Source organism: Macaca nemestrina, chromosome 1 (genome assembly GCF_043159975.1).
Source record: "Macaca nemestrina isolate mMacNem1 chromosome 1, mMacNem.hap1, whole genome shotgun sequence".
Taxonomy (NCBI): Eukaryota; Metazoa; Chordata; class Mammalia; order Primates; family Cercopithecidae; genus Macaca; species Macaca nemestrina.
Genome location: NC_092125.1, coordinates 60,032,066 through 60,047,676, shown reverse-complemented (window position 1 = coordinate 60,047,676; position 15,611 = coordinate 60,032,066). Strand labels below are relative to the sequence as shown.

General features: G+C 43.0%; 1 protein-coding gene across 1 annotated transcript; it reads right to left on the bottom strand.

Annotated features, from left to right (window-relative positions):
* Positions 1–169: 169 nt before the first annotated feature.
* Positions 170–15,005, bottom strand: LOC105484725 (translocase of inner mitochondrial membrane 17A). The gene is made up of 6 exons (XM_011746598.2): positions 14,848–15,005; positions 13,016–13,115; positions 12,824–12,887; positions 5,984–6,112; positions 4,515–4,625; positions 170–1,053 (listed from the first exon to the last, which is right to left on the bottom strand). Exons 1-6 carry the CDS (start codon positions 14,871–14,873, stop codon positions 968–970), a joined length of 516 nt encoding a protein of 171 aa, XP_011744900.1. The 5' UTR covers positions 14,874–15,005; the 3' UTR covers positions 170–967.
* Between the last annotated feature and the right edge of the window lie 606 nt (positions 15,006–15,611).

Here is a 15,611-nt window from a genome sequence, read left to right as displayed (position 1 = left end):
CAGATGTAGGCAAATGTGGAATTAACTAACATCATGCCTCCTATAAGGCCACATGTCACTTCCAATATTATCAAGAAAATGATCTGTTCTGAAGTCCTCATCCATTTTCTAGGCCCAACCAGACCCCAAAATACATCCTTTATGAAGATCAGCTTCAGAGGACTTGGAACACATTCAACACAGTACATATTTTATTTTCAAGCATACATGAAACACTAAACTCTTCCAGTGCCAGTACACTCTCCATGAATTCTTCATATAGAATTGGGTATATTGGAAGCAAGTTGTTTCTGGTGAAATTTCTGATGATCAGGAATCAAGACTCAGCAGCCCTAAAGGAAGAGAGTTTTGTATCCAATATCCTCAAAACCAAGACATAGTATATTTTACTTTCAAAGTAAAGTATAAATATTTTACCATATCCTTCAATCCATAAAGCATCTCACTGTGAAATGATCCATGTTGGCTCTGCATAATTCTCATAAGTCACTTCAAGTGATAAGGGACTAACTACAAAACATGCATTATTTGAAGTACATGAGCATGAAACGTCGAAGTCTACAACTTATCTTAAAAGAAAGAGTAAGTTCCACCAGCTTTTTATTGTCTGAATAGCAGAACACACAAAACCAGGCAGAGAAGTCCCCAAGGAGATGATGATCATATTTTACTGTTTTTTGGCCCTTTGGTCCTTCATCTTTCAAGCACTTATTGTATTTTCCTTTAGCGATTTAAACATTTATTTTGATCACAAATGTAATTCAAGTGTGAATAAATAAATGTATTATCTTTTAGCACCCCTCCCGCCTTGTTCCTTTAAATAGAAAAAAGTGCTAAATGTCTCTTTATAGCCTATTGGCCATAGCTGTCCCACCTATGGTTTTAAAAACAGACTGTACAACTTGATCTTCTGAAATCCTTCTCGAACTACAACTCGTTCTGTTAAAGAAATCCTAGGAAAGAAGTCCTACTGATATTGTCGATAGTCTCCAAAAGGTGAGGAAGGTAACTGAGTTGAAGACAACTGGGAGGGGTCTTCTGCAAATTGAGGACCTGCAAGTGAGAAATAAAAAGGATTTAAAAATCACCTGAATATTATATAATTAAAAGGAATGAGTCTCTATAGAGAGTAAATCAATCAACAAAAAAATAATATGCTAAATTACAGCTATAACCCTAATTTCTTTATAGATCTAACTAATTCCCATAAGAGTACTGGAGAACCTTCAAATTTAGTATAACATATGACAGACTGGCTTGCTATGCTCCAGAATGAACAGTTCTCAAACACTATGCTAGCAAAGTCAGACAGATTAATTATAGCAAGAAGCAAACTTCAAGTTTTTAAAGCAATTGCTGTAACAAGCTGCCATATATCAAGATTAGGAGAGTTTCTCCCACTTCTTGTCATATTTTTCAGTAGCTATTTAAAATTATTTTCACAAAGTATAAGTATCTTAGTCATGTTTTAAGAGAACTTGGTAATCCAATTTATGTAACCAATTAAGTAGGGAATGAGTTCTGAAATGGGAAGACACCACATAGCTTGCTGTTGAACAAAGTCTTGCAGTTTTCATTTTCAAGGGATAGGAGAGCCTGTGAACTAAGAAAAACAAAGTGCTTTAAAAAAAAAAGACTTTTAGGGGATGAATCAATCTTTTCTCCTTTAAGAAAAACTGAAATAGACTAAAAAATATCTGGAAGAGAGAAAGAGGGCAGTGGTAGAATTCTCTGAAGCTTTCAAAGTGTTTCACTCATATATTTTTACTTCATTATAAATGCAATTATCTGTTAATTACAGAAAACTCAAGAAGAAACTGGGTAAAAAAGATAAGCCAGAGCCGGGCACGGTGGCTCTCACCTGTAATCTCAGCACTTTGGGAGGCTGAGGTGGGCGAGGTCAGGAGTTCGAGATCAGCCTGGCCAATATGGTGAAACCGTGTCTCTACTAAAAATACAAAAAAAAATCAGCCAGGCATGATGGCGCGCACCTGTAGTCCCAGCTACTGAGGAGGCTGAGGCAGAAGAATCACTTGCACCCCCGAGGCGGAGGTTGCAGTAAGCTGAGATTGCGCCACTGCAATCCAGCCTGGGCGACACAGCGAGACTCTGTCTCAAAAAAAAAACCCAAAAAACAAAAAACAAACATTTTCATGTAAGTTCACTGGAAAAATATAATTAACTCTTCAAAGATTCCCCCCTACACAGCTTTTCAGAAACACATCTCCTGTCTAAAAATAAATTCACCTCTTTTAGGCTGCTTCTATATAAATGCTGAGTTTTAATTACTCAAAAGGAGATTCCAGCTGGGCACGGTGGCTCACCCCTCTAATCCCAGAACTTTGGGAGGCTGAGGCGGGAGGATCACTTGAGCCCAGGGGTTCAGGATCAGGGGCAGAGACCTCATCTCTACAAAAAATATAAAAATTAGCTGGGTGTGGCGGTGCACACCTATAGTCTCAGCTGCTCAAGAGGCTGAAGTGGGAGGATCACCTGAGCCCAGGAGGTTAAGGCTGCAGTGAGCCAAGATTGCATCACTGCACTCCAGCCTGGGTCACAGAGACTCTGTTTCAAAAAAAATTAAAATAAATAAATAAAATAAAAAGGAGATTCCCTCCCAGGAAAAAAGCCTAAAACAAAGTACTCAAGGCTAATTTCTATGAGACAATGTAACTATTTAAGTTTTTGCTATATACATTTCTGAATTTCTACAAATATGGAACTTTTTTGATGTTTTATGTGAAGTCTTTCACACTGAGGCGGTCAAAACAAAATTGGAAAGTGACCATCCCAACAGAGTGTTAACTCAGAAGTAAGGAATGAAAAACAAACAGAAGGTGAGAGGGTCTGCAGGGTCATCCAGATTACCTCATTGGCATTTAACAAGCAGTGCACTTGAAAATTGTGCAAAAAGATACTGAATCTCTTGCTAGGTGCCTCAGGGAAATCAAAGCAAATTGGGATGTATGATCTATTCCTAACTTCATGCTGAATGTTTTCCAAGCTCCAAAAATAATTTTCAACATGTCTCACTATTCTGCATGTTTCTTTCCCAAATGCCAGGTCAAAGTTTCACCACTATTATTCTCTCTCTCTCTATATATATATACACACACACACATGTATATATACATGTGTATATATACATACATACATGTATATATACACATATATATATATATTTTTTTTTTGAGACGAAGTCTTGCTCTGTTACCCAGGCTAGAGTACAATGGCGTGATCTTAGCTCACTGCAACCTCCGCCTCCCAGGTTCAAGTGATTCTTGTGCCTCAGCCTCCCGAGGAGCTGGGATTACAGGCGTGTGCCACCACGCCCGGCTAATTTTTGTATTTTTAGTAGAGATGCGGTTTCACCATGTTGGTCAGGCTGCTCTCAAACTCCTGACCTCAAGTGATCTGCCTGCCTCAGCCTCCCAAAATGCTAGGATTACAGGTGTGAGCCACTGTGCCTGGCCACCTCACAATATCTTTCTGCATCCTTCCACTGTCAAGGGATATTTTCATTTAGACACTGAAAATTTTTTTAAGAGATGGGGTCTTGCTGTGTTGCCTAGGCTGGCCTTGAACTCCTGGGTTCAAGTGAGTAGCCTCTTGAGTAGCTGAACTACACGAATGGACCATCTACAGGAATGGACCATCTTGACAGAAGTTTTTTGTTTTGTTTCATTTTGAGACAGAGTCTCGCGCCGTCGACCAGGCTAGAGTGCAGTGGTGTGATCTCGGCTCACTGCAACCTCCATCTCCCAGGTTCAACTGATTCTCGTGCCTCCTGTGTAGCTAGGACTACAGGTGTGAGCCATTATGCCTGGCTAATCAGCTGAGAGCACATTCTATAACCATGTAATGATCATTCAGCCCACAATTTAATTATTACCCTATGCATCAGATAGGAAGAAAAACAGACAACGAATTAAACGAATATAAAATTAGCCAGGCTAACAAATTTTCTAAGATTCTAAATTTTCTCCTGTTAACCTTAAAGTGACCTTCCCAAATATAAGTCACTTTTCACTACTCTCTTCTTCAAAACAAGCAACACTATTTAAAATAAGCTAATTTATCTGTTAATGTGTTAGTCTGTCTCCCCCTACCAGAATGTAAGTCCTTGAGGGCAGGGACTGTCCTGTTCACTACGTAAAACAGTGTCTGGCATGTAGCTATACAATACTAAATTGTCAATTGACCATCATCATTGCTACACATCTGCAGATCCATTCTTCAAGTCCCTTTAAAATGATCAGACATTTACTGCGATACATAAGCACTGATAAACCCTAAGTACTATAAAGAAAGATCAACAGCAAATTTATACAAAAAATTTTTGTTATTGTGACTAAATGTAACATGTTCATTTTTTACCTATTATCACAGTCCTCATGAACCACAGCATATTAATACATACCACACATTTTAGCAGGCAAAGTATGTTCTTTCTTAACATCAGAAAACCATTCCAAAACGTCTGAGCTATAGTTTTAAGCAAAAAGAAGACTCACCATTGGGAAACTGTGCAGAGGCAAATCTTGTCAACAAGATACCAGCTCCTTCAATTAAAGCTAGGAGAATGCCACCCATTGCAGCTGACCCAACCATGGCCACTGGTCCATCTGAAGACATTAATAACAAAGAGATTATTTTTTACAGAAATCTAGTTTACTGTAAGAGATAGTAAAGAAGAGAACTGTCCACATGGCTACAGGCTCCTCCAATTCCCAAACTCTTACTGCCTAAGACCCAAAATCAGTAAACTACGGCCGCCCACAGGCCACCCGCTGCCTGTTTTTGTAAATAAAGTTTTACTGAAAGGCCGGGTGTGGTGGCTCATGCCTGTAATCCCAGCACTTTGGGAGGCCAAGGCGGGCAGATCATGAGGTCAGGAGTTTGAGACCAGCCTGGCCAACATGGTGAAACCCCGTCTCTACTAAAAATACAAAAATTAGCCGGAAGTGGTGGTGGGCACCTGTAGTCCCAGCTTCTCAGGAGGCTGAGGCAGGAGAATTGCCTGAACCCGGGAGGCGGATGTTGCAGTGAGCTGAGGTTGTGCCACTGAACTCCAGCCTGGGTGAAAGTGAGACTCCGTCTCAAGAAAAAAAATAAAGTTTTACTGAAACACAGCCAAACTGTTTCGTTTATGTATTATCCATGGCTGCTTTCATGCTATGACAGCAGAGTTAGGTAGCTATGACAAAGACCACATAACCCACAAAGCCTAAAATATTCACTATCTGGCCTTTTATAGAAATAGTTTGCAAACCCCTTGGTCTAAACCACTAAGCTCAAAGGAATTCTGGTTTGCTCTCTGTCCTGAGGATCCAGAAGATGGTTCTAACTTCCTTATTCATAACAATTCTATATGGCAGGTATAATTATTAACTAACTCCAGATTACTGGTGAAGAAATTATAGCATAAAGTTTGGTAAACTGACCAGTCATACAGCTAATTAATGGCAGAACTGGGACCTGAAGTGCTCTCAACCACTGTAATATATGGGTTAGAATTCCATGCTCTCTCATTCTTAAATATTCCAAATAAAGAGATCCCCTTACTTTTGTTTTCAAATCACCATATACTGTATATTTATGCTATGCCAAATTAAGCAATGCTCGTTTTTTATAATTATTATTATTTTTGAAGCAGGGTCTCGCTCTGTTGCCCAGGATAGAGTGTGGTGGCTCAAGGGATCCTCCTGCCTCAGCCTCATGAGTAGCTGGGACTATAGGCATGCACCAACACACCCAGCTAATTACATTTTTTTTTTGTAGAGACCAGGTCTTCCTATATTGCCCAGGCTGATCTCAAGCTCCTGGGCTCATGCAATCTACCTGCCTCAGCCTCCCAAAGCGATGGAATTACAGTCATGAGCCAATGTGCCTGGTCAATAATCAGTTTTATATATTACAGATGTCATTCAATTAAGGCAGATGAGGTTTTCCAAAAAGTGTGACTTCTATAATGACTACTTACTTCTTGCTGCCAGTATGGCTCCCGTTAAGGCACCACTTGTGATGGAGTTCCAGGGATCTTCCTTTCCTCTGACTTGAACCATGCTACAGTCAATCATGGAAAACAGGCCTCCCCAAACTGCAAAGCTACCTATTGTATTGTAAAAAGAAACAAGCAAATACTAATTTAAATTTCATCTTCCATTTAAAGTATGATAGTCAAAAACAACACTCACTATATTCTCAAAACTCTTATAGTCCAATACATGCAAACACAAGTTTGAATAAACACTGAACAAGAGTCAGAATACTTATCTTTTGAATAAAGCTGGATTGTATTGTATCAGCTAGAAAATTAGCAATGGCCCAAAGCCTAAAAGAAATAAGCCAGCCAGGCGCCATGGCTCACATCTGTAATTCCAGCACTTTGGGAGGCTGAAGTGGGTGGATCATCTTAGGCCAGGAGTTCAAGACCAGCCTGGCTAACATGGCAAAACCCCGTCTCTACTAAAAATATAAAAATTAGCCGGGTGTGGTGGCGGGCACCTGTAATCCCAGCTACTGGGGAGGCTAAGGCAGGAGAATCGCTTGAACCCGGGAGGCAGAGGTTGCAGTGAGCCAAGATCATGCCACTGCACTCCAGCTTGGGCAACAAGAGCGACACTCCATCTCAAACAAACAAAAAAGAAATAAGCCAAGTTCTATGCCCTGGGAGACAGCTATGATGTCTAGGTATATTAGAAAATATAGGCCGGGCGCAGTGGCTCAAGCCTGTAATCCCAGCACTTTGGGAGGCCAAGACGGGCGGATCACGAGGTCAGGAGATCGAGACCATCCTGGCTAACACGGTGAAACCCCGTCTCTACTAAAAATACAAAAAATTAGCCGGGCGAGGTGGCGGGTGCCTGTAGTCCCAGCTACTCGGGAGGCTGAGGCAGGAGAATGGCGTGAACCCGGGAGGCGGAGCTTGCAGTGAGCTGAGATCCGGCCATTGCACTCCAGCCTGGGCGGCAGAGCGAGACTCCGTCTCAAAAAAAAAAAAAATAAAGAAAGAAAGAAAATATACCTAAAAGAGTCAGGTTGCGTATGTGTAAAAACAAGCAAATCACCTTTCCAGAACAACCTATCTCTCTGGTTTAAGTAGCAATAAACAAAATCAAACTACTCTGCTTCCTCTTTCCTTCTCCTTTTCTTTCATAGCTTCACTTACCTCTATTTTTGGCCTTTCTTCATTATATGTCATCGAGCATCTACTCTATGAAAATTATCGATGGGAAAACAAAAGAAATCCAGCTATTCTGGAATGTATTACAGGTTTAAGCCAATACATGCTGAAGGGGCAAATGAATGATATAAATAGCTAGAATTATGGAACATCAAAGGGATGGAAATTGCCTTTCTATCCTTTATTCCTCAGATATGAATTTAAAACAACCTTAAATCAGCAGATTACTTTGCACTTAAACTCTATCTAAATACAAAAACAATATCGCAAAATAAACAAAGACCCACACACATACATACATATACAAGTACAAACAAAATCTAAAAAGACAACACTAAGGTTTTAATTGTCAGCATTTCTGGATGACGTGACATGATTTCATTCCTTTGTGTTTTTCTATATTTTCCAAGTCTTCTAAAATGAATACGTAAGACTTGCATCATATAAAGTTATTATACTTAATAGGATTAAAGAAAAAAGTGGCTGGTCCTTTCTTTGTTGTCTCCATTTTCACTGCTCCACTTGATTAGCCAAAAAAAGAAAAGAAAGAAAGAAGAAAAGCTGCACAAAGCAGTCACTTTAATCTTTACCCTTTGAAATCTTAGGGTAGGAGGTAACTTGTGTTAACAAGAGCAATAAATGGAGTTCCACCAAATGTCTGAACCAGAGCATCTCCAGGATCTTTTTCCAATTCTCACATTATCAATTAAATCTAGTGGATAGTACCAGTGGAGTATAGCATAAGCGTCCTCATTTTTAGTCCAATATTAGATATCACATCCTATGTAAAAATAAACCAGTTATTTCTTCTCAGTAGTTCTATGCCCTGGGAGACAGCTATGATGTCTAGGTATATTAGAATTACCTCACTAAAATTTTCTGACAAGACCCTCCCATTTCCTCACGAGAGCCTAAAATCTCAGGAGAGCCTTCCCCTGAAAATCATTGCCAGAATAAGTTTTGGCTACTGATGAGAATGGAGAGTTTGAGTCTAAGCAGGATGAGGAGAAGATCCAGAAAGGGTAGCCTGGTGTGAGGATCCAGAGCCAGATGAGGCGAATGTGTACACACCTGGACAGCCTAGAACAAGGTTTTAGAGCCCAAGCAAGAGAGAGATTCTCAAGGAAGGCAGCCTGGCATGGAGTGTGAGAGTATACCCTGACAAAGGGCAGCCTGTTGTGGGGTACCATAGCCCAAGCAGGTTAAGAAGGCAGGTATACATATGAAAAGGAAGAAAATAATGAATCCTGTGGGGCTGAATTAGAAATACAAGATATCAAAGTAAACTTGTGATTTTCAATATGTAGAGATATACAGAAATATAGATTGTATACCATTCTTGATTTTTCCTTTAACAAAATTTTTTTGTAGAGAGGCATTCTCTCTAAGTTGTCAAGGGTGTTGAACTCCTGGGCTCAAGCCATCCTCCTGCCTTGGCCTCCCAAAGTGCTGGGATTATAGGTGTGAACCACCACTCCTGGCCCTAAATACCATTCGCAACTAAAAGGAACCAGGGCTCTTTGGAGAAATGGCTACAACAGGAAAAGCTGCCCTGCCCACAGTTAGGGCATGAAAAGTACAAGATGAGCCTAAATGTCTTATTCCAAAAATGAAAGAAAGTGCTCAAAGAATAACATGGACATGTCGAAATCCTATCTTACTTTCTCTATGAAAATGTAAGACCTAGGCCAGGCAGGATGGCTCATGACTGTAATCCTAGCACTTTGGGAGGCCCAGGCGGGTGGACTGCCCGAGCTCAGGAGTTCGAGACCAGCCTGGGCAACACAGTGAAACCCCATCTCTACTAAAATACAAGAAACTTAGCCAGGAGTGGCGGCGTGCGCCTATAATCTCAGTTGCTTGGGAGGCTGAGGATGGAGAATTGCTTGAACCAGAGAGGCGGAAGTTGATGTGAGCCGAGATCGCGTCACTGCACCCTAGCCTGGGCAACAAGAGTGAAACTCCGTTTCAAAAAAAGAAAAAAAAAGAAAGAAAATATAAGACCTAAGGCCAGGAGTGGTGGGTCATGCCTGTAATCTCAGCACTTTGGGAGGCTGAGATAGGTGGATCACCTGAGATAGGGAGTTTGCAACCTGCCTAACCAATATGGTGAAACCTCGTTTCTACTAAAAATACAAAAATTATCCAGGCTGTGGTGGCACGTGCCTATAATTCCAGCTACTCTGGAAGTTGAGGCGGGAGAATCACTTGAACCTGGGAGGCAGAGGTTGCAGTGAGCCAAGATTGTGCCACTGCACTCCAGCCTGAGTGACCCCCATCTAAAAAAAAAAAAAAGAGGCCGGGCGCGGTGGCTCAAGCCTGTAATCCCAGCACTTTGGGAGGCCGAGGCGGGTGGATCACGAGGTCAGGAGATCGAGACTATCCTGGCTAACATGGTGAAACCCCGTCTCTACTAAAAATACAAAAAACTAGCCGGGCGTGGTGGCGGGCACCTGTAGTCTCAGCTACTTGGGAGGCTGAGGCGGGAGAATGGCGTGAACCCGGGAGGCGGAGCTTGCAGTGAGCCGAGATCACGCCACTGCACTCCAGCCTGGGAGACACAGCGAGACTCCGTCTCAAAAAAAAAAAAAAAAGAAAGAAAATATAATACCTTTCAGAACACAACTATGATTTTCCCATACTGCCTGTCCCTGCACCTTGATCTGAATGCCTTAGTAAATGCTCACCAAATTAATAAAAAAACCATTGTAGTATTTTTAGAATTTAAAATACCATAAAAACTTCTCAATAGCTTCCTAAAAAAGGCTAACCTCAAGGATTTGAAATGGATAATTCCAATTCACTCACACCACCACTCACCCTTCCTCTATTTCACCTGCTTTGTAAGAAAACACAAACTTTTCCAGTTTTCCCTATTACCAACATCAACATTAGCATGGAGCATTTGTCACAACTAATAACCCACAGGTGCCTGCCACCACAACCGGCTAATTTTTGTATTTTTAGTAGAGATGAGGTTTCACCATGTTGGCCAGGATGGTCTCGAACTCCCAACCTTAGGTAATCCACTGCCTCAGCCTCCCAAAGTACTGGGATTACAGGTGTGAGCCACTGTGCCTGGTTGACTCATTACTATTAACTCAAGTCCATACTTAATTCAGATTTCCTTAGTTTGTTAACGTCCTTTTTCTGTTCCACAGTACCACATTACATTTAGTTTTATTTATTTATTTTTTGAAACAGAGTCTCACTGTCACCCCAGCTGGAGTACAGTGGCGGGATCTGGGCTCACTGCAAGCTCCGCCTCCCAGGTTCACGCCATTCTCCTGCCGCAGCTTCCCAACTACAGGTGCCCACGACCACGCCTGGATAATTTTTTTGTATTTTTAGTAGAGACAGGGTTTCACCACGTTAGCCAGGATGGTCTCAGATCTTCTGACCTTGTGATTCGCCCGCCTCGGCCTCCCAAAGTGCTGGGATTACAGGCGTGAGCCACCGCGCCCAGCAACAATTTAGTTGTTATGTCTTCACAGGTTTCTTTTGGCAGTGACAATTATCTGATGGTATTTTAACTTACTGAAAATGCATAAGGTGATAGAAGCAGCCTCTCAAAAAACAAGCAAAAACCTATATGGCTTCTGCATATACTAGAGATTCAGGGTTTGGTGTGAACTTTAATACCACTTATACCACTTATCATTCTTTTTTTTTTTTTTTTTTTTTTTTTTTTGAGACGGAGTCTCGCTCTGTCGCCCAGGCTGGAGTGCAGTGGCACGATCTCGGCTCACTGCAAGCTCCGCCTCCCGGGTTCACGCCATTCTCCTGCCTCAGCCTCCCGAGTAGCTGGGACTACAGGCGCCCACAACCGCGCCCGGCTAATTTTTTGTATTTTTAGTAGAGACGGGGTTTCACCGTGGTCTCGATCTCCTGACCTTGTGATCCGCCCGCCTCGGCCTCCCAAAGTGCTGGGATTACAGGCGTGAGCCACCGCGCCCGGCCTACACTTATCATTCTTGAACAACACAATAACCACCAACACCAAAACAGAAATTAGTTACTAATTACTTTCCAGGGTAGATAATTATTACAGAGGAAAAAAAGGAAAAAGATACAACATTACCTCAACCCTCAGGGCCTAAATTTCCTCATCTGGAAAATGGGAGATAATAATAGTACTAACTTCTTCATTACTGTGATAGTTAAGAAAAGCAAAGAGAAGATTATTTTGATACCCAAAACTTCTAAGGAACGCCTGAAGTATTAAGTCTTTTTCATGTCTTATATACGGTCTCTCCAATCTAACTATACCCTTGTGTTGTCTGTCTGTTTTTGTTGCTGTTTGAGACAGGGTCTCACTCTGTCACCCAGGCTGCAGTGCAGTGGCGCAATCTCACTGCAGCCTCAACCTCCCAGGTTCAACTGATCTGTCCCTGTCAGCCTCCCTAGTAGCTGGGACCACAGGCACATGCTGCAACGCCTGGCTAATTTTTGTATTTTTCTGGGGAAATGGGCAGCCATGCTGCCCAGGCTGGTCTCCAACTCTCGAGCTCAAGCTATCAGATCAACTCAGCCTCCCAAAGTGCTGGGATTACTGGCATGAGCCATTGCACCCAGCCCTGACTATACCTTTGTAAGTGAATATAATCTACAAACATTTTTTGTCACCTCCCTTTTCCCAGCTTCTGAATAACCAAGTTTACAAAGTACAATGAATAGAATCTTTTCAAATTTTGCAATGACCTCTGCACAATGTCCCAAAACTAACCTTGGAGAACAGCCCAGTCAGCTTGATTGGTTTTCTCCTGCATGAAACCCCAATCCTTCAGATCAAATTCTCTTCAGCTTTATGTTACCTCAGAAGCTATCGTTCCTGACTCACAAACCTGAGGTTTTTTTGTTTTTTGGTTTTTTTTTTTGAGACGGAGTCTCGCTCTGTCGCCCAGGCTGGAGTACAGTGGCCGGATCTCGGCTCACTGCAAGCTCCGCCTCCTGGGTTTACGCCATTCTCCTGCCTCAGCCTCCGGAGTAGCTGGGACTACAGGCGCCCGCCACCTCGCCCGGCTAATTTTTTGTATTTTTTAGTAGAGACAGGGTTTCACCGTGTTAGCCAGGATGGAGCTTTTTTTTTGAGACAGTTTCGCTCTTGTTGCCCAGGCTGGAGTGCAATGGCGTGATCTTGGCTCACTGCATCCTCTGCCTCCCGGGTTCAAGTGATTCTCCTGCCTCAGTCTCCTGAGTAGCTGGGATTACAGGTATGCGCCACCATGCCCAGCTAATTTTGTATTTTTAGTAGAGATGGGGTTTCTCCATGTTGGTCAAGCTGGTCTCGAACTCCCGACCTCAGGTGATCCGCCTACCTTGGCCTCCCAAAGTGCTGGGATTACGACCCACGCCCAGCCTCAAACCTGAGCTTTAAACACACTTTCTTCTGGAGAAGGGGGAAAAAAAAATCACAGAGTATCTGAAGGATGGAGACAAGATTTTCAAATGGCTATCATAATTCAGGTTAATTTTTCAAACAAACTAAAAATCAAGAAGAAACTATAGGGATATATGTTTGTGACAAACTGTTAGACCAAACTAAAATCATTAATTGTTATAATCTAAAAATAAAAATAGCTCCATCTTCAAATAAACAGAAAAAAACAGTTCACTTAAAATGAAAATTCTGCTCACCTCCTAACTGTGGAGCCCTGGTTTTAATAGCTGTCAAACTCCCTCGTAGTCTGTGGTTTACTCCCTATAACAAAAAAAAAAGAAGCAACAAAAAATATATTAGAAGTACATTTCTAAGCCACTGATGGGACCACCAGTAATATCAAACCCACACTTCAAGTGATGATAAAATAAGACCATTCACCCACTTACCACTGGAGAATTGCGAAAACCTTTGATTGCCTGAAAGATACCACCACCAATGGTACCCATCGTAAAGGCCCCACCACAGTCATCCACAATTCGCCATGGGCTAAGAACAGAGGGGGAAAAAAAAGACCACATTTCTCATTCACAAACCATAAAATCTTTGCTAATACAGTAAGGATTATAATGGAACAGATTATATTGCAGGACCCACTGCAACCAATAAATATTTGGCCTATAAAATGACTTGACCAAACAGGGCAGTCAAAAAATCAAAGCAGTTTTGACTACAAAGCTAACCAGGTAACTGATTATATTGTTTCAGGACATACGTACTGAATGTTAAGGGGTTATCTAATGATTTACTAAATGAAAACCCAGTATTTTTCTAAGAATTTTTTTTTTTTTTTGAGATGGAGTCTCACTCTATCACCCAGGCTGCAGTGCAATAGTGCGATCTTGGCTCACTGAAACCTGTCTCCCGGGTTCAAGCGATTCTCCTGCCTCAGCCTCCCGAGTAGCTGGGACTACAGGCGTGCGCCACGACGCCGGGCAAATAATTGTATTTTTAGTACAGACGGGGTTTCACCATATAGGCCAGGCTGGTCTCAAACTCCTGACCTCGTGACCCACCTCGGCCTTCCAAAGTGCTGGGATTACAGGTGTAATCCACCACGCCTGGCCTTATTTTTCTAAGATCTCTAACTCAACATAGTTAAATATTTTAATCCTCTGCTAACCTGTGTCATTATACTACATCAAACAGCTATTTACAGTGTGCTGAGTCCTACATATCTGAGCACAATCCAGAATGGAGGATAACTGCTTTGAAGAAGATAAGTTTGAAGAGCCAGGAGACCCTAAAACTTACATTTTGTATGCCATTTAGGAGAGAAGGGAACACGAAACAGGCAACAAGGCTAGGAAAGCAGAGTAATAATTCAAGGCTAGGATAACAGAGTAATAATTCAAGGTCCTGGGCACTTTCACAAATTGAGGACATCTTGGTTGCTGCTCTCACACAATAAAACAAATGATTAATCGAAATATCAAGATTTGATTTTTTACTTATGACCCCAGAAACTTTAAACTCTCGCAACCTGAGACTTCTGACAGCAATTACATCGTTTTATAATTATCTATGCGTCTGGTTTATTCACACTCAATAAACGCTGGATGAAAGAATGAATTTCTGTCCATGGCTTTTCGGAGAACACATGCTATTACCTCTTCCTATTTCCCAGGTAATTTTTGTCCCCCTCTACCCACAAGAAAGGATTCCAAGGAGAAAAAACATGCCCCCACTGTCTAAAGCAGCTTATCCAGACCCCTTGGCTAAAATCTATGTTCCATTCACTTAAAATGCTTTGCTCTGCGGACACCTATCATGATACAAGTAAAACCTCAAGAATGACACTCCCTCAAATGCTTGTTCTTCAGTTCCTCAACGCAGGAACTGAGCAAGGCGAGACGGAGGGACGCGCCCAAGGTCACCTCGGCGAACAGAGGGGATTATAACTGGCCCCGCATAAGGTCGATTATGCCCTGCGTTGGGAGGAGGTTCCGAGGTTCTATCAAACTCAAGTCAGGACCTCTCTACCATCCACCACAGGATCACACGGGTGCTGGGTTGGGAGAGCGAGGCTCACGAGGCCGGGAAGGTAGTGGGTACAGGGCTAAGCCGACTGGCCGTGAAAGACTGCACTGCCCACAGTTACCAGGCCCAAGTCGACAAGGCTGCGGTTGAGTCTGGCTTGCACCTTGGGAGCATGGACAGGGGAGAAGGAGGGCAGTGGGCAGGCGGGCAAGAGAAATGCAAAGACAGCGGTGAGGCTCACCAAGGCTCTCGCGCGTACTCCTCCATGTTGACTCCAACGCCGCGAGTGATGCCGGGCAAGCTGGGCGGAGCCTGACCCCAGAGGCGGAAGTGACCCCGAGAGGAGGGCGTTAAGGCCTATGAGGATTGGTTCACCGTTTCCCGCTGCAGCCAATGCGACCCAGGACTCCTGTGGACTGCGTGTGGTTGGGGCATTGGCCGCGACGGGGCAAGACTGGCACAGTCCATGTCCTCGAAGGCCGCGGGTCCCGGCTGTGTGGGCGGGGAGCTACCAATGACGGAGTTACACTACCCGGTCACCAGAGGTTCCGTGGCCTGACATCAACGCGATACTTCCTAAATACGCTTCTTTCCTTCCCTTCCCTTCCCTTCCGGCTTCCCTTCCCTTCCCTTCCGGCTTCCCTTCCGCCTTCCCTTCCCTTCCCTTTCCTTTTCTTCTCTCCTTCGCGCCTTGCCTCCCTCCCTGCCTCCCTCCCTCCCTTCCTTCTTTCCTTTCTTCCTTTTTCTTTTTCCTTTTCTTTTTCTTTTTCTTTCTTTTTCTTTTTCTTTTTCTTTTTGAGACGGAGTCTGGCTCTATCGCCCAGGCTGGAGTGCAGCGGCGCGATATCTGCTCACTGCAACCTCCGCCTCCCGGGTTCAAGCGATTCTCCTGCCTCAACCTCCTGAGTAGCTGGGATTACAGGCGCGCGCCCCCAGGTCCCGCTAAATTTTGTATATTTTTAGTAGAAACGGGGTTTCGCCATGTTGATCAGGCTGGATCGAACT

Bases quoted from the DNA above. Each gene is read 5' to 3' on its own strand.
- LOC105484725 (XM_011746598.2), bottom strand. From the start codon at position 14,873: ATGGAGGAGTACGCGCGAGAGCCTTG. The intron at 13,116-14,847 runs GTGAGCCTCACC...CTCTGTTCTTAG, and splicing joins GAGTACGCGCGAGAGCCTTG to CCCATGGCGAATTGTGGATG. The intron at 4,626-5,983 runs GTAAGTAGTCAT...TAATGTCTTCAG, and splicing joins AGCCATACTGGCAGCAAGAA to ATGGACCAGTGGCCATGGTT.